Below are 20,118 nucleotides of genomic sequence, written 5' to 3' on the forward strand. Positions count from 1 at the left end.
GGTTGCTCTGTTTACCATAGAAGACGTTTCGCCTCTCATCCAAGTAGGATTCATTAGTTCATGCAACAAGACTTGGTTAGGACTGCATCAGCCTAGGTTGGTGTGGGAAAACCCAACTATTTATATTTCACATTCACATTCACACTAACGTACAATTGAATCTTTAATTCACCTATACGGGTAGAACAAGCAACCTCGTCACATTAAGGCCAGAGCTTGGATTCCAGCCGCGCTAACCACCATATCACGATGCCTAGTTTGAATTCACCATGTTCTTATTATTCTTATTATGTTCTAGTGGAAAGTAATTATAGTGGTCACTGGTCAAACTAAACATGTACGGTTGTGTGGGACTACTTTTTAACAGTAGACTAGTAACTAGTATACTCAACTGGTACGACACTTGAGTCACACCTGCATTCACAGTTATTGGTTTGATATTGAGGTGTCTTGAGACTTACTTTTACCTATAGTGCAGTACCATCCCTGAATAAAAGTCAACTGTGAAGTCAATGGGCAGCTGAAAAGGTATGTTTGGATACAACTTCCCCCTTCTCGAGTACTGTACAATATGCAGAGATACATAGTAGGCCCTTTGCAGGCACTGTGTGGGGGCAAAGAAAAAAGAATAAGCTCCACATCTTCACTCTTGTGTTCCAGGTACAATGAGCTGAACACATGAAAACAGTGATTAGATAAATGTGCTCAAATTCAGCATTTAGTGAGAGCCACTTTCTGCTAGAGAAGTACCCAGTCTCGACACAAAGTAATTAAACGGAAAGGGGGTTCCCAATAACAACATCTCCTCCCACGAATAATAGCTTCGGGCGAGAAATTGCCTCAGGAAGGCGTCACGAAATTGATCCCTCTTGGGGAACTCGCCTGCATGAGTCATCAGCAGAGGATCATCAACACGTGGGCAAATGTATTGAGACACTGCAATGACAACATTTCTAATCAGTAACTAAAAAGCCATTTTACTGAGATATTTCGGACTACGATATTTTTTCCCCGACTCTTTCCATAGGGAGAACTTTGGGCCCTTCCTGTTCCAACAGGGCTGCGCTTCAGACGAGGTGCATAAAGGCATATATATATATTTTGATGAGCTAAGTGCGGAATTGAGATTTGGTAAGGCAGACACCAGTGGACAGAAATTCCCACTAAGATAATCAAAACCTAGAAAGTCTGGTAAAGTTGAGACTGAGTCCTTATTTTCTTCATTTTTGTGACTGTGCAAAGGCCAGCTCACATGTCCAATACATTTGTCTATACAGTTTATTGTTTAACCAGAGTCTTCTATAAAGTGAACTTCCAAACCTCAACTCATGATTGCATTTGATCCCCTAAAGAATTGGTGGGTGTTTAATCATAACCTGGCAACCATGCCCTGTAGTCTACATGTGACTCACGCAGAGCTCCAAATCGAATCAAAGTACTCATTCCATGCTGATGCGTCTAGAAAACGACGTACCAGGACACAGGTATTTGTTGACGGTCATAATCCCTATTCAGAGCACAATAGAGAGAGGTGAGAATTAGGTCAGCGGTATCATCTCCGGTTTTATTGCTGCCGCTAGTGTCTCCCCTAATGGCATCTGTGCAGGGATGGTGTGATTTAAGGGGTCACAGATGTGCCAGCCAATGACAAGTATTCTGGCAGCTTCCCTGAGTGAGAAAGCTGTCGACTGCACTTGTACGAGCAAACCTAATGCGTGCAAGGTGAGAGTAGCGTCGTGATGCTGGGGGCATGACGCTCATCTAGAAAGCACGCTGGAGCAAATAAATCAATTACGCTGGCAGAGATCCTCTTGCCCTTTAGACACACTTTGCAGTCCATCGCAGTGGTAAATATCACCATACATGGGTCATCTGACAAAAGGCAACAAGTTGCATATGTACTGTAGATGAGAGATGCACGGATGAGAAGAGTCTGAGACAGGAATGCCTGAGACTGTGCATGATTCATCTTGACATCCAAATCTGGTGTTTTTTAAAGAGGCTTGCGGGCTGGTCAGGATTGAGGTCAGCAACCACAAGGTCAGTCAAATTCCACACGAGTATATTAAGACTTCCATCTGGCACATGCACCGAAGGAGATGCATCGATTTGTGGGAATATGCGGAGAGATGAATGGACCTCAACTTTGGAAGGATAGGCTAAGATTTTTTTGTTGATAAATCCAAGTTCACACATGTCACCATGAAAACTTTGCAGGGCAAATACAAATTTATTGTCATGTGACATGGAAGTACACAAGGCTTCTTGAGGAAATCTTTTGAGATTACTGTAGCACCACTGACCTGCATTATTTATCATGCAACAAAACAACACATTTTAATGTTCTTCAGTAGTTTGCTGTCTAATATGTAAACATGATACTATTACACAAAGCTACGTCAAAGATGTATTTGGTTAAAATCTTTGCCTCCCCCCCAAGACCATTTTCCTCCAACTATGAGGTTTTTGTGATCCAGACCCAAAATAGTGGAAGTTTAAAGAGGCTCCTCTGCTGGCTCAACTCACTAAATATGCTCTCATGTGAGAATACGATGATTATACAGGCTCCCCTTTATCCGACATGGACAATTGATGGATTTTAATGGTAGGAAGTTTTCCCACTGGAGGGGTGTGTGTGCAGTTTGCCTCCTGCGGGGGACTCCCACGCCCACCACTGGGGACGCAGCAGCAGGTCCGCTGGAAGCTTTTACTGCAGAGTTTGGCCACTTTTCTGCTTTTGTCTGCTGGTCTGGCTCCCCCAGTGGGACCATCTGAAAAAACGTTCCACTCCCTGCTGTCCCGAGAGGACGGCGTCCTGGACAGATCAACGGGAGAGGAGGGGCTGAGGCGACCGGATGCCCCCCTGTCAGCTAGGTTTAAAGTCAGGGGCTGGTTGTGGATGTGCATTTGACTCTGGCCCACAGCCAGATGATGATGATGATGATGATGATGATGATGATGATGATTGTGATGCTGTCTCGGACTGGCTCTCAGACAGTGAGCTCCCAGTAAACTCTGGAAGGCCTTTTTAAACTCCTGGTTGGAGCATGGGTAGATGATGGGGTTGATGCAGCTGTTGAAGTAGCCCAGCCAGAAGGTGATCTTGAAGACTGTGTCTGGTGGTCTGTAAGCAGGGAAGATGGAGCCTGTAGGGACGCGTGACAGGACACAGTATCACCAAACAGACAAATTCAGGGTCAGACTTCACTTTTTATCGCGCAAGCTACTTTATTGACCATCGAGCAGTTTTCTTTTTGATTCATGTCTTTTGTGTTCATAAAAAGATGAAAGGGGTCACCAACGCGGTGCCTGCAGGCACCAGGCAGCCCTAAGGGCCACTTAAGTAGCCCACGAGCCTGTTCCAAAAATGCTGTAGCTCACAATAGTGGGACATCGGATGTTGTATAAGTGAGCATTTGAAAATGCAAACACTGGCAGAGATTTCTAGAAATAAAGCATTGATATTACTTTGTTTCCTCATAATTGCGAGGAAATCATTAACATGATCAGTTTCTTCACAAAATTAATATAATTATTTATATGGTTAAAAATAGTTTGAGCAAATTTTGACATTAGAGATGCGTGTATCAAACTGATAGCCCTTTGCGCTAAACAGTAGCCAAGAAGTAGCTCTCAATTTCAAAAAGGTTGGTGACCCCTGTTCTAAATTTTCTCGTGTGAGGTAGCTTCCCAACCTTTATTGAGCCAAAGCACATATTTTACAATGGAAATAATCTTACGACACATCATCCATCAAAAAACAGAGAAAAGTCACGAGTAATTGACGACGCCACTAAAAACGTTAATAATTGCCTACATTAATGGTTTAAACTGTAAGTGGAACACAAACTATAGTGTAATCCCAAAACGTACAATTTTGTACTCATTTGACAAAATTACCCAACAAATAAATAGTCTGCATATTGTTTGATTTCAGGGCTATTGTAATATTTTTAAGATGATCATGATTAGGGTTGGCCTTCCTGTGTGGAGTTTGCATGTTCTCCCCGTGCCTGTGTGGGTTTTCTCCGGGTACTCCCGTTTCCTCCCACATTCCAAAAACATGCATGGTGGGTTGATTGAATGCTCTAATTGTCTAAATTGTGTGTGTGCGAATGATTGTTTGTCTATGTGTGCCCTGCGATTGGCCGGCAAGCATTTCAGGGTGTACCCCGCCTACTGCCCGAAGACGGCTGGGATAGGCTTCAGCACGCCTGCGACCCTCTTGAGGATGAACAGATCAGATGATGGATGGATGAATGATCATGATTATAATTCATTCAATGATTTGATTTGGACAACAAGTCAGAGGGATTGTCACACGCTGTTGTCATATTTATGAATGAAATAATACGATGACATCCACCACACATGTCCGCAGGGCGCTGAATCCGTCTGTCTGGACCTCGATCAAATACCATACCTGTCAAGTTGTGCGCTTTTGGCGTAATTTGTATAGGCGTAACATGCCGTGCATTGCAAACCTGTATGTCCAAACTTCCACTCTAGGCCGGTCCGCCTTTACGATTCGGACGGAAAACTTTGGCCGAAGAAAATAAAGTTGCGCCTATTTTTATGACAAGTGCACCGACGCCTGTCTACCAAAATAGGGCCCAAGACTGCACTTTATGCTAGACTTCAGATGGGCACGAAAATAGGGCCCATTGAGTTGAGTTGAGTGTATTTATATAATGCAAGTCATTGCCCCCAATAGAAATGACAAGGACAAAATTTTCGGACTGGATGCCAGAGACACTAACAGCTTCTTCTACTACTCCTTTGTATTTTCTGAGAGTGCAGCTTTAGCATATCCTAACTGGCTGGGGGGAGAGGGCGGCTATACAGTACTCTGGACTATTGAAAGACAACGACAGTATTTACTTACGTACTTTACTTTACTCCAGCATTCTGATTGCACTCAACAGCCACTGGACCATAGATGTAAGGGGCATAGGCTATTATCATTCAAATATCTATATTGCTAAATGTTATGACAAGACATGATGTAGTATTGTAGTAGACACAATGATTTAAAAAAAACGACGGTTTTATACATTCTGCACTGGGGAATTTGGGCTGTGGGAAAAAAACACTGAATATGACAATATGGCTAGTGTGTGTTATGGGATTTTTTAGTCTCTTTGTCTGTCAACTATGTGTCCAGCGCATTGGGGAGAAGCTGCCATGTGAGAGGCTTTATTGGACGGGCTGCTGCAGATGTCAAACACTGGCTTTGAAAAATGAGATTGCGATACAGAGATGGATGGAAAGACGGGTGAAGAGAGCTTGGGAGCAAATCATTTTGTACCACACAGTACAGTTCCATCATTTTAACCGGCGGCTGGGATAAAGAAAAAAAAAAAAAAAAAAGCTCCGTTATTGCCTGCACTCTTGGTACTGCCTTGTCAAAATGTATGCAACCGTTGTCAAGACTTAAACATCACTTGAGCAATGTAATGTCTCAGATAATGTCCTCACCCTAAGAAATATGATCAGCAAGATCAAATCAAAGATTTTTCTACACAAAATTAACACTTTCAATGCCAATATTGTGTGTTGCCCAGTTTTACTGATATTAGCAATATCTGTGTGTGTACAGATTGTGTACAGATTGGATATAATACAGATAATTGATTTGAAATGTTCTTTTAATACTTCCTGTTTACATCTACTGAGTACAGTTTATTTATTTCTGCAAGAAAGACGCTTCCAACACAATCACCCATATGACTGGAGTGCAATAAACCTCTATCCTGAGTCTGGTTGGGCAATAACCCCCACCTCATAAAGTCATCTCCTTGTAGTTTGCACTATAAACATACTGCACTGCACATCCAGACATCATGATATGACTATAAGACTTACGTATATGATTACTATTTCTTTCATAATGCATTCTTCATTCTTTCTATGAAAGAATGTATAGAGTTTATACAGTAAATCAATAGCGGGGTCACCAACATGGTGCCCCCAAGAACCTCATGAGTAGCCTGGAGACCTGTACTTATTATTATTTTTTTAAATCTCACCACGGATGTGATATTGTGATTTCCTAGTAATGCTGTAGAAATGATCATTTGAAAATGTAAACACAGAGATTTCTAGAAATGGTGTTTTATCTTCACATGTATTTGTTACCCATCTTGTTCAATCATTAACATGATCGGTGTCTTCACATACCGGTACATGAATATCATCAATTATTAATAATAACAACAAATTTCTTATTTCAGAAGTGTGTATCAAACTGGTAGCCCTTCGCAGTAATAGACAGATAAACAGATCAAAATTTAACCGAGACGCTCATCGACTGAAGCGATGGCGGAAGCCCGTTTAAAATGCTAGGCGGACCGGCACTATAGGCGATTACCATTTGGTCCAGCCAGCCAAATAGACGGATCGACGGATGACCGAAGGGTATTCACGCTGCTGACGGATGTCGATTGACGGACCCTCAATTTTTTGTAAAATGCCCACCTCTGTGTCATACTATGATGTCAAAATGTGTACCATACATGACTTTTGAATGTGGAGTTTTAGTGTACATCATGGGTACATCTCGTTTCTTTTTGCGGCCTCAATGATCCTCACGCCTCTGTTGGTGTAATAGTAGCTCCTCCCTTGCGGAGATCCCATTGAGAACTTCAGATCACTCGGCGAGCGAGGAAGGAAAAATGTACGTACTCTCCCACACCGTGGATAGAGTTTTATTGCGCTTGCGGGAGATGATGTTTTGATGTGGAGGCGTGTAAAGCTCCGTAGCAATAAGGTTTTGCACTCCTCTTCTAGTTCAAAGCATCCCTTCACAAATAGTTTGTTGAGAGGGGATTGCCACAGTCATGTGCTCATTTTCTAAACTTATACCTGGATGATAACTGCATGACCCCCAACCTTAATTTGAGCCAGTGCACATATTTTACATTTGTAAAATCTCACAGCACATCACCAAACAAAAACGTCACCAAAGGTATATGGGTCATTTTCATATTAAATGACCAATAATGGTAAAGATCCCAAACAAGAAAAGACAAGAAAACAAGAAACAGTTTTCACCGATGGAATGAGATAACAACAGCCAATAATTCAAATCCTACCAGTCGAATGAAGTCATTTTCAAAAGGAAATTCCGTGTGGTTTGTCTAAGTCTATCAATAAGACAACCCATATACTGAAATTATAATGGACTTGTCTCAGTTTACTCACAAATTTACTTAGTGTGAAATCTGCGCCTGTTTAGTTGAACACAAATTCTACAATTCTTTCTGAATGGCAGCATGTGGATACAGAAGATAATTGTGGCTTCTGACAAATAGTGGTCAGTGTGCGTGGCTGGTACAGATACTTCAAATGAACCGACTCACCGAGTTACATTATTTGTAGTGAATATATATAATTTCCAGAATAATTATGTGAAGTAAACAAATCTGACAGTACACTTGATGATATCTCAGTCAGATAATGGTTGGGAATGACTGGGTTATCATACAGTAGCCTATTCGTTTTTGACCACTTTAAAGTGGGGTACACACGTACAGATTTTTAATCGTTTAACCGATGTTTAAAACGTGAGACACCCCACACATCACAAGTCAATAAACTGCAGGTGTGTTCTTCTTACTGCTCTTATGTGGTGTACTGGAGATGATCAATGCAGCACAGCACACACATAATAATGTCTCTGTTGACAATCCTTCCCAAAATGTCTGCAAAGACTGACCTGAGAGAAGCAGCACGGTGCCACAGGGCATCCAGACTGCCAGAAAATACAAAGAAGAAGAAATGTTGTAAAACGAGAAGTTAAGCAAGCTGTTAGCTTATCTGGAAACTGCATTGCAGTTGCAAACTTCGTTATCATTTCTTCTGTGGCTAATGACTTAGGGCAGTGAATCTACCACCAACCACTGTGCAATGGGAGATCATCATCATCTAATTTTAATTCAGTGGTCTGAATTTAACTCATGTGAGCAAATCAGCTCTGTGTCCAACTAACAGGCCAAGATTTCACCCTGAGTAAATACATTTGTGAGTAAATCGAGAACCCAGATAATCAACATTTCAGAGTATACTGTACCTTTTTTGGGTGATGGTATGCGAGATTTTTGTGTCTTGGCTCAATATAAGTTGGGTAACACTCAGCGTAAGCAGTAGTTCTTCTAATTATGTCTGACAACAACCCAGGCTTAAGGTGGCTTCTTAATTGGCTATTGTTCTGTTTCATATGGCAATTAGCTGTAGCCTGTGGCTCGGTGGAACTCATTTAACATTTTTGATTGCAAATATTGGGTGGATTTTGCTATATTCCATAAATGCAATCTGACATTTACGATTGTTGCTACTACCGTTTTTAGAGCAGATGGCGTTGAAAAATCATCAAAAATCATAAAATAATATAGTCAAGATAATCTTTCAAAGAGAAAGTCAACCAAAACATTTTTTGTCCAGAATATATTCTATGCAAGCCCACTTGTTGAAACAAGGCATTCTGATTACTATTACACAAAATGCAGCCGCTTTTAGCCATCTCAGGGGGCGGCCATTTTGGCACTTCTGTCGACTGAAAATGACATCACTGATGTTCAGGGCCCAGATAACGACCAATCATGACTCAGCTTCAGAAAACAAGTGAGCTGTGATTGGTCGTTACCTTAGCAATGAGCAACTGTGATGTCATTTCAGTCAACAGAAGTGTCAAAATGGCCATCCCCCGAGCCCCGAGATGGCTAATAAAAAATTTTGCTATATTGCATAAATGCAACATCAATCAGTATTTCCTGTTTCAACCAGTGGATCTGCATAGAACATATTTTACAAAAATATATATGTTTGGGTTGACTTCCTCTTTGAAGATTAAAGACTACTCAATTGTATATGTGTACTGTATCCCACAGTAGGAATGTCTTGTTTCCTTTATATGGGTGACAGTGTTTGTTTCCCGCCTGTCATTTGATTGGTCACACCTGTGTCATCAGACCTGAACGGTCGGGGGTCAGCCAATCAGTGACGCATCTCTCACCTGTGTACTGTGATTAGACTGAGTGGATTCAGCTGCGTCATATTTCCCTTTTCATTGACTTGACATGGTAATTGGCTCCGTTGGTTCATCTTTGTTGAGCATTGTCAGCGTCTGACATCTGTTTGCGGGTCCTATTCTTTGTCGACATGTTGAGTTTACATTTAAAATGGACTAAAATAAGTATCACTGGGTCATGTCACTGTTACATTGTTCCTGATTCACACTATAGCCCTCTACTGCCCACAGGGTGAAATGGACAAATTAAAAACGTCATCACATGTGGTGGGCCATAAGTGTTTTTAAAAGCAACAGCATCTTGCTGTATCTTCTTCTCATCACTTCATGGAGAGATTACAGAGATTGCAAGGCAACCCATAAATCAACAGTTCATTATCGGATTATTTTCTCCAGCCACCACGTTAGGCACACCCACTTAATCTAAAGTCAAGACCAATAGCAGTATTTTTTTTGGACTGACACTATTTGAGAGGTATTAAATTACTAATGTTAATAATGTAGCGCTAGAACCGCACTTCATCATGCGTTATTCATATTTTTTTGCTTTGGTGTAAGTCACAAGTGTCAAACTCATCCTTGAGGGACACTATCCTGCTTGTTTTAGATGTTTCCCTCCTCCAACACACCTGATCCAAATGATCAGGATCGTTATCAGGCTTCCTGATGAGCAGATCATTTGAATCAGGTGTGTTGGAGGAGAGGAACATCATGCAGGATAGCGTCCGTCTAGGACACATGCGGTGTTAGCAAATGGGGTGGCAAAAAAAAAAAAAATGTCAGCATGGTGCAGTACAGTTGTCCATCACTGCAAACAACAACTACAATAATAAATGCATTGTTAAATAATACATCTCCTAAATAATACATCTCCTACAATGCAGGATACAATTGTAAGGAACTGCAAAAAGAAATTGCCTTGGTAAGCTTACAGAAGGTGAAATATTTTGTGTGGGGGGTGTTGTCAAATAAGTCCAAAATCTGTCATAACTGTCTTAACTGTAAAAGGAATTCATGTGTCCTAAAATGCCATTAAACCTTTGACGATTCGTAATAGTTTACATCAATCATCATGTTCCCTTGCTAATTAATCAATTTTTTTCTTTCACTGTTTACACCACTGCGCATACGGTATGCCATGCATGGCTGGTGATTGGTGTGATTTTCCCCGAGGCTTGTCTCCATCAGTTAAGTGGACATCATAAAGTCTGACATGAGTTTGATGGCTCTGCCTGCCTGTTTCTAAGATTGTGATTAAATGATCCACAGACATGAGGCTCAGAGGGCGCAGAATTGACACTTCAATCATGGAGCTACATGCATGTGAAAGACATTGCTCTCATATTCTGAGCTATTGTTTACAGACAATGATACGCTTGAAGCTGTCAACTCTCTCAAAGCTCTGCTGAGCTTATTTATGATGCGCCCATCTACCTGGCCAGGTCAACAAAGCGTTGTAAGTCTATCACTGAAAAGTCATCGTGTGCATTTGTAATGGTTACATAGTATTAGGTGGCAATGTTGACAATAGAAACATTATTTTGGAGTCTTACACCATTTTTAGAATACATAATTGTGAATTGTCTTCTAAACGAGAGCTATTTACATCATCTCAGGGAGTCATGTTAAATACAGCTATACTACATAAAAGACATTTGTTATATTTACTCAACCACAACGTAGGAGGGGCCACAGATCATCACGTCCGTTGCATGATGGGATTTGTATGTTTCTTCTCTCATTATGTTTCAATGTGCACCGTGTTATACTTTTGGGTTTTTTTTCAGTCCAACTAATTACTAACTATTTTAATCCAAGTAATTCAACCAGGGGAGTTCTGTCCATTTCTGCTTATTTAAAACCGGCATTGAACAATGTTTGTTGTGGAGTGAAAATACTGAGTCCTGTGTCACAGTGTAGCAGCTAGCCTGTTGAGAATTTTGCCCTTCAGTTGTTGTTTGAGAAGAGTAAGTCTTTTTTTTTCGAGCTGGGGCGGGGGAATAGTACCCCCCTATAGGCCGGTACGCCTCTGATTTTGAACGGGCTTCCGTCAGCGACTGCAAACTTCAATAGCGCACCCCCACTCCCCCACCCTTGCTGGCCAATATTTGAACAGAAAGAATGACTCACGGGCCCAATCCCAATACCCACACTTACACCCTTGTGCCTCTCACTCGCACGTTCCCACTGAGTGTACAAGTGTGCAGGATGTCCCAACTCTGCAAAGTACTCTGTCGCCCCGTCCTCTTTGCGCCCTTGCACCGCACTTTGGCTGAGCCCGCATCCATGGCCCCTAAACCGAGGCAAATTACCCAGAATTCATTGCATTTGACCAAAATAGCAGGAAACTGATGACATTCGGTGGAATTCCTGTGCCTGTGCCGAAAAAAGTATCTTCAAGTGTAAATATGGAATTATTACAAAGTTTATCAATTTGTATATGTGTAATTTAATCAATGTTTTAACGTCACCGTTTATTCGTTACCGTTTACCTCCATATTTTGTCCAAGTGCAGATGCCGTACTTAGCAACCTTCTACGCATGCGCCGCATAACATGCAGGAGCCGCAAATACGACTGGACGACTGGAAGATCGAGCCCAAAGTTTTACATTACTACTACTTTATTGAAGTTTTAATATAATTTTAAACAGCAAAATTGCCAAAATAACAACCCGTGCCACCATGCTCGCTGACGTAGGGGCATATGTCGATGACGTCACCCGAAGAGTCCCAAATCTGCAATTTTTGTGCACTAACCTGCGCCCTCGCACCCTTTGTGCACTTTGACTACGCGTGCACTTCAGTGAAGACCGCAGGCTTCAAGTGTGGGCGTTGGGATTGGGCCAGTGACTCACTGCGCCATGGAAGCCTGTTCACAGCCTGGTCCCTCACTCAAATCTGTCCCACAAGCAACAACTCACTATAGTTCCTCGTCGCAGCCATCAAAGCCGCGAAAAATTGGTTAAAGACGGACTACAGACGAAAGACGGATTAAATACATGGGCTTCCGACTATGTTTAAAATGTTACCTGTCATTCGTCAACCGTCCGTCACATGGACGGAATGCCCGGCTTTGTAAATTTTGTCCTACAGAGGCGCCATTTTAATAGTTGCCATTCAACTTTTAAGGCTGCTAGAACTTAAAGTGCTACCAGGGATGTAAATCAATGCATGTTTATTTGAAAAAATATATAATGCAGACTTTAGTTTTCTAAAAATAGGCTGACTTCTGTTCCACTGCTCAAATTTGCCATTTTTTGTTTTGTTTTGTGACTAAACTGAATTGACTAAGAAATTAGAAGTAGGACATCGATTGTTATTTGCATATTTAATAAACATACTTTTTTATTCAGTTCCAAGATGAATACAAATTATGCCTGTGTGCTGGAAACTATGTGGGAATTTAGACAATGCCAGGTCCATCTGGATGCAGGATATTTCTAGGTTCCTTGAAATTCCATTTTAGATGACGGATAAAGGGAAATTCCAGTGTTTGCATTTTGCCAGTGACAGTGTGACCGTGAATGTGATTGGTTGTGTGTCTCTTTATATGCGCCGTGACTGACTGGCGACTAGTGCAGGGTGCAGTCTGCTTTTTGCCTTAAGTCAAATGAACTGAACTGAACTGAACTGAACTGAACTGAACTGAACTCACTGACAATATAGCCAGCATTGGATCACGTGAAATGATGATGTTGCGGCAAACCTAAGCATATAACCAGTGAGGAGATGTAGAAGAGGAACACACAAAAAGTGAGCTGAAGTTTTATGAAAAAGAAAAGCACTGAAATTTTGCTAAGCTGATACTCACTGATGGGGAGGACCAGGAAGAAAGGCAGCCAGCACAGTACAAAGCAGCCCACGACAATTCCCAACGTCTTGGCCGCCTTCTTCTCCCGAGAGAACTTTAGCAATCGCAGGGCAAAATGCGTGCGAGTGCGAAGGGCCTCGTCGTCACTTACAGCTGTGTTGCCTCGATGGATCCTGAGTATAACAAAGTCTGAATCCGACTTCTCGGTCTTGTGACCCTCCCTCAGGCCCTGGCTTTCTCTGTGAGCCACCACGTACACCCTGCAGTACATGGCCAGGATGATGGCCAGGGGGAGGTAGAAGGAGCCCACAGCGGAGAAGATAGCGTAGGCCGGCTCCTCCGTGATCTTGCATATGGATTCGTCATCCGGTGCCGGCTCTTTCCAGCCAAACAGAGGGCCGATGGATATGACGACTGACAGCACCCACAGCAGCATGACAGCCAGCAGTGCCCTGCGCTTTGTCATTATAGCTGGATGACGCAGCGGGTAACTGACCCCAATGTAGCGATCCACAGATATCACACACAGACTCATAATTGAGGCTGTGCAGCAGAGTACATCAACAGCTGCCCAAATATTACAAAAGACCCGTCCAAACACCCACCGGTCCAGGATCTCAAATATAGCAGAGAAGGGTAGTACCGTCGAGCTTAGTAGCAGATCCGCCACTGCAAGATTAACGATGAAATAATGGGTCACTGTACGCAGGTGTCGGTGGCAAACTACTGAGAGGATAACCAGGATGTTCCCAACTACTCCAAACACGATGAAGACGCCCAGCACCAAGACCAGAACAACAGCCTTGACCACACTGAGTTCCGGAGTCAGCACCTGGCTGCAGTTGGAGCAGTTTGGAGTCAGAGGCGCTGGTGTCATTTTGTGCCGCACGGACACCATCTGTGCCAGTACCACAATGATGCCAAACTGAGTGTGTCAAACGCAGCCTGTGTGGGGCCAAAGCGCACAGCTTTTGTTTGAGAGTTCACCCCAGGTGGAGGGGGACATTAGCACATGTCATAAATGTAAGTAGTCAGCCTTGACAATGCACAGTGTGAAAGATGTTGCTGCTGAATGACCCATTATGTTGGCAGCCGCATGACGTATGCAGCAACACAGTGAGAGGAGCGTAATATATTGATGAGAGTAATTTATCCCTTAAAAATGTTCATGCTCCATATTGAAAATCAATTAAAAATGAATGCTACTCTGCATATTTTCTCAAAAATCCTCTGTGTACACAGAGATCAGTATGCATGAGCACTGAAAACTGGATTTCTGTGACAAATAGTGTCCAAAGTGGATTGGCCCAGTTGGGAGGACCCTTGGGATGGGTGATGGGAGCGTAGAGGTGACTATAACTGACATGGTGCTGCCGTTGGATGGGTGACTTTGTTTTGTATGTGATCTAGCTTGCCACGGAGCCTGGCTCTTTCTTGTCGTGTTTGCTCTACAGTTTCACTTAAAAAAAAACAACAAAAAAAACAGAGCTCAGTTGAAGGGACAAGTCCTTAAAGTTCTGCAATGTGTCTTTGTGATTGGTGCCAGAAGGGGAATGGAGAACACTCAATCAGAAAGACCTTTAGGGCACAAAACTCTGGTGCAAAACCTGGCTTGTAGTCAGTGTACAACTTTTTGATCCAATACAGTCAGTTTCAAATCTGTGTTTATAGTATTACTCTCCAAAGACAAAAATTCAAGTCCATGACACATTTGTAGCTGGGCGCAGTCATGTTCCAGATTCCTGCTCTTGATTGCTGTCGTAATTGTAGTGTGAATACAGCAGGCATGGGACAGTTGCCGCACCTAGAACCTTTGAAAGGAAACAGGAAATTAAAACTGACATTCATCAGAAAACAAAAGCAGCCGTCCTTGTTTTGTCTCTTTGTTTTTTTGTTTTTGTTTTGTTTTTGTTTTTGCATTGTTTGCCTCAATCTCTTTCTTTGAGTAAGATCCTTCATGGCTATGTGGGAGGGATGCTGCTTTCGGCTCAGCCTGGCAGATCAGCGCGACTACATCTTCTTTATGTTTCATAGCGACAAAACATGACCCAAGGTTGCAGATTAAAGAAACTATTCTTGAAACTGATATCCAGTTTCTTTTTTGCCCCTTCTGTTGATCTAGGAAACATCGCACAAGTAAAACGTACACATGCGGAAAAAAATCTGGAAAAGTGATGACATAGTCCCATACATCGATGAGAGAGGGACAGTCATTAAAATAAGCTAAGGCCCACATGAATCAATTCTGTGGCTTCTGTGTAGTCAAATCAATTGAGATTGTTAAAATCAGACAAAGATGGTGAGAGGTGAAAGCGTCATGTAGTACCCTCGTGTCTCTCCCTCTCCCTCTCTCCTCTCCTCGCCGCACTATTAACCACTGGCACTGACATTTTGCCGCAAATCTCTGCTCAATACTGCACAGAAGGCTCTTTGGAGTGTTTGATGGACTCGGCGTCGCTGATAAGTTCTGCTGTGTGCTCGCTTCATTGAAGGTGTGGCATAGCTTGCTTCCAGAGGTCATTGAGAACCAGCAGCTCAGCGCCTTTTCCACCCACACTACTTATTATGTGTCTTCTGAGGTGTGTATTGCCTTCGAGGAGATTATAAAAGCAATATGTAAATGCTTATCCACAGTGGCGTTTCAGAAGATAGTTTGACCACAGTCATTTTAGACTGTATGCATATTAAATAAAGCCACACAGGCGCCGGCTTACAATGAAATTATTTGGTCTGTATTTCTCCAGTGCATGACATTTACAAAACTGAAAGAAATCATTTTGACATAACAGTCCATGCATGCAACCATGATTGCATTGCTTGTGTTTGAGTGCCCCATTTTTATTAAAGCGAGACCATTTCTTGAGTGTTAAGATTTAAGATGAGCCTCTTTCATCCAGTTTGATCTTTCTGGGAGGACTGGATGGAAGTTCATTATATTGAGCCATGATGAAAGACCTGTTGATTTCACCAGCCCTAGTACATGCTTGAAGATAATCCACACTTATATTCACACAGACACACACACATACATACATACATACATACATACATATATATTTATATATATATTTATATATATATACATATATATATACACATATATATATACATATATATATATATATACATATATATACATATATATACATACATATACATCCATCCATCCATTATCTGTACCGCTTCTCCTCACAAGGGTCGCGGGGCGTGCTGGAGCCTATTCCAGCTGTCTTTGGGCAGTAGGCGGGGGACACCCTGAACTGGTTGCCAGCCAATCGCAGGGCACACAGAGACAAACATCCGCACTCACAATCACACCTAGGGGCAATTTAGAGTATCCAATCAACTTACCATGCATGTTTTTGGAATGTGGGAGGAAACCGGAGTGCCCGGAGAAAACCCACGCAGGCACGGGGAGAACATGCAAACTCCACACAGGGAGGCCGGAGCCGGGATCGAACCCGCGACCTCTGAACTGTGAGGCGGACGTGCTAACCAGTCGACCACCGTGCCGCCCATACATATACATATATATACATATATACACATATACATATATATACATATATATATATATATATATATATATATATATTCCACGAAGTGCATCTGATCAAAGGTCTTCCCTTTTATAAGCTCACAATATGTCAGAAAGAGAATTTGTGAACTTGGCAGACACACTATCACATGTAGCTGCTAATGAGCAGGGACTGCAATTCACAATAATGTCAAGGTCATTTCGAGACTTATGCTCACTCCATGGCTGCAGTTATTTTTAAGTGGAAGCGTAAACATCCACTCTGGCTCAGTTGCAATTTCCACCTCCTCACGGAGGGTAAGCAGTGACGGCTGTGGGTCGCCTGCACAGACACTCACTTTCGAGTCGTGCTTAAGAATGACAGAGCAAGGGACTCAAGGCCATCATTAGACTTTGCCGGGCACTGAGCCATAAAGTACATTTTTAGGATTAAAAATTATTTCCAAAGAGAATCACTGTATGTCTCTTCATTAACGCAAATGTGTGGATGCTTGTAAGTAAAGGAGCAAAACAACAGGACCTGTGCACCACTTTAACTAAATTTGAGTGTATACATTCAAAGGAAAACACTAATAGCTACACCTGCACATTTTGATAAGTTCCATGCAGTATAACACAAAATAATTCTGACTTTACAAAGAAAATCATTCTCATTTTGGATTTTTACTGTTACATTTACCCACTCAATTAGCTAAATATGGTACGCACGATATTAACAACGTCAACACCAATGTGTATGATGGTTGCAGCTCTACCACTGAACCACAATGAATAAACAGTAACAGTATAACAGTGCTTTAGTCCAAATTTACATTACATTACATTACTTTTGACAAACTATTTTTTTAGCTGCTCTACTGAATTGTATGAGATTGTAGTGAGCATTGTGGCCAAAGAAAGTGGTCACTGTCTTCTTTAAGAGGTTGGGGTTAGAGTACTATTCCTGCTGTTTGATATTGCAGATGTACCTAACGTTGTGGTCGTTGCATAGATAGATAGATAGATAGATAGATAGATAGATAGATAGATAGATAGATAGATAGATAGATAGATAGATAGATAGATAGATAGATAGATAGATAGATAGATAGATAGATAGATAGATAGATAGATAGATAGATAGATAGATAGATAGATGGATAGATAGATAGATAGATTGATAGATAGATAGACATATATTTTTCATAAATAACACTAATAAATATTGTGTGTACATATATTACCGTTGTGGCAGATTGTGTTGTTTTAAATGCAGTTCATTCTTTCTTAATTAATGTCCAATTTATAAAACAGAACTTGCAAATCATTCTCAAAGCTGTGCCTTTGACAGCAGCCGGTGAACGCAGCAATTTAAGGATCATTCAATTATGCGAAAAGAGGAAACGCCCTTTCCAATAGTTTTTTTTAATATATATGTATGATAAAATAATTAAAGCGGACTCACCCATGTCTGGTTGGGGTTTTAACATATCACTCGTGAAGGATTGGCCACATCTGCGCCCACGGAAATCCTCATGCGCTAAAAGCCACGGATCAAGCGCACCCACCACGAAGAAAGCCTCACGAGTGAATCGATTCACTGAGCCCCCTTCACGCGCTGCCCCACACTCCAAATGACGATAAGTACTTGATGACTCCCTTGTCTCACTCATCAGTCTACTTGATGAGTGTCCTCATCAGCACCAAGCCAGTCAACCATCCCTATCCTGGCGTAGTGCGCCCGCCGCCCTAGCCATGCATTCCCCTATCATTCCACACTCCATGTGCGTCATCCCAACCAACCCCCAAAGTGACTTCCCATTGACAAATATTCCATCGACGTTCACTCTCTCACCTTCACCGAGAACCTCGATGAAATACGTTATTGCTACTTTTAAGACTTTTTAAACGCCTCATATTTTTAGTTTCCATACACTCTTCATGAGTTCCTTATTATGTGTTTCTGTCCAAACATCAATTAATCAGATCAAACCTTCTTCATATTCACCTTCTACGCACAATTTGAAAATAATGAAAGCCGTGCAGTCAATACTTTAGCAATTGCTTGCATGGTGCAACAGGCAATTGCAATTGCTTGCATGGTGCCAATTAATGAAGGACATATTCAATGCGTTTGCTGCACAGCACCCCCCCCCCTCTCTCTCTTTCTCTCTATGCCTGTCTCTCTCTCTCTCTATGATGAAATGAAGCTAAAACAATCACACGCACTGTTAATTAAATCGGGTAAGTAATTCATTTTATCAAGAGACATTATTTTGCCTATTAAATCTTTCAGAAAGAGGACATTTTTGTTGTGAAACATTCTATAAACGTTTAATTTGACAATCGGGCAAACTTCGCCAAAGCACAACAACAACCATGACGTCGTTTGAAGAGATCGAGTCGCCAGTCACCCATTGTACTGCATTGCTGATTGTCCCTTTAACTGTACTTTGCTGTTGTTATCGCGTTTTTCCGCGAATTGCCTCGGCGCCGTGTGGCGATGTGTTGCTCACATTCAGTCCAACAGTTGTTTGAGCGGCCAAAACATAAGAATAGGGCACATAAATGGACCAGTTTCGTTATCGCAAAGCGAATGGATTTCACGCCGGTGTTACAGTTCAACTAGCTCCCACATTAACTGGCTCCCGATTCCAGCTGTGGCAGTTCGGGCAATGCCAGTCCAGGAATTTTGTTTTTCCTGTCTGCAGGTTTGTCACAAGCAACATCAAAACTATTCAATTGCATACCTGGTCAATTCTACAATAACACTTGAAACGAAATGTCTTGTTTACAACTCCCGACCGGCTGCAAGAAATTGTAAACTTGTAAAATCAAAAAATTGTAAAAAAAAATAATTGTAAAAACAATAAAAATGATTATCATAAAAATAAAGGTAGAGAGCTGTTTTCAAACACATGACACAAAGGGGGGGACAAGGCGCGAACGCTCTACCCACTACACCATGAGCTGGCATGACTGTTGATGAATGAACATGCCTCTTCCTCTTGGAAAACTACCAATCAAGTCGAGATATGGTCACGGTAAATGGGCTGTCACTTGGATAGCGCTTTTCTACCTTCAGTACTCAAAGCACTTCACACTGTACCTCATCTACCTACTGATGACGCAGCCTCAGGACCAACTGGGGGTTCAGTATCTTGCTCAAGGATACTTCAACATGGTCACAATGGCCGGGGATCCAACCCACAACCTCTGGGTTGGGAGACGACCACTCTACCAGTGAGCCATGCCGCCCCCAACATTTGATTCACTTGCATTTTGTGATTTATTAAATGCACCTTAGTTATGACTACAAGTACTATCACAATGTGACAAGAAATAACGCTAATTTGACAATGTGGGACATCAACCCAGTATGACGTGTGCTCTCAGTGCTAGTAGAATAAACGGACCAAGTGAGTTATCTTATCATGTGTAATTTACAGCATCGAATTTGAATAACGCTAGACTAATGACCGTAGCCTATATAGCTTACCATTCTTCCAAACTCTATCATATTCAGTTGACAGAAGTGGCAAAATGGCCGCCCCCAGAGATGGCTAAAAACAAGTGGATACATTTACAGATACATTTAACTGTAAAACTTTGCACTCCCAAAAGTCTTTGCAGCAGAGCAGTTCTAATCGAGTGGGGGAGCTATGCAGAGTTGGTTAACACTAAATAAACCAACTCTGTCAAATAACTCCAACACTACTTCAAACCAGACAGTGGTAAAAATACACTTTGGGGATTGAAAT

General features: G+C 41.9%; 1 protein-coding gene across 1 annotated transcript; it reads right to left on the reverse strand.

Annotated features, from left to right (window-relative positions):
• Positions 1–2,147: 2,147 nt before the first annotated feature.
• Positions 2,148–18,033, reverse strand: adra1aa (adrenoceptor alpha 1Aa). Its single transcript, XM_086030807.1, has 3 exons — positions 17,823–18,033; positions 12,841–14,651; positions 2,148–3,146 (listed from the first exon to the last, which is right to left on the reverse strand). The coding sequence occupies exons 2-3, from the start codon at positions 13,736–13,738 to the stop codon at positions 2,557–2,559; spliced, it is 1,488 nt and encodes a 495-aa protein (XP_085886933.1). The 5' UTR covers positions 13,739–14,651; positions 17,823–18,033; the 3' UTR covers positions 2,148–2,556.
• Positions 18,034–20,118: the final 2,085 nt, after the last annotated feature.

Source organism: Filicampus tigris, chromosome 5 (assembly GCF_054856515.1).
Source record: "Filicampus tigris isolate MCC_2025a chromosome 5, RoL_Ftig_1.0, whole genome shotgun sequence".
NCBI classification, from domain to species: Eukaryota; Metazoa; Chordata; class Actinopteri; order Syngnathiformes; family Syngnathidae; genus Filicampus; species Filicampus tigris.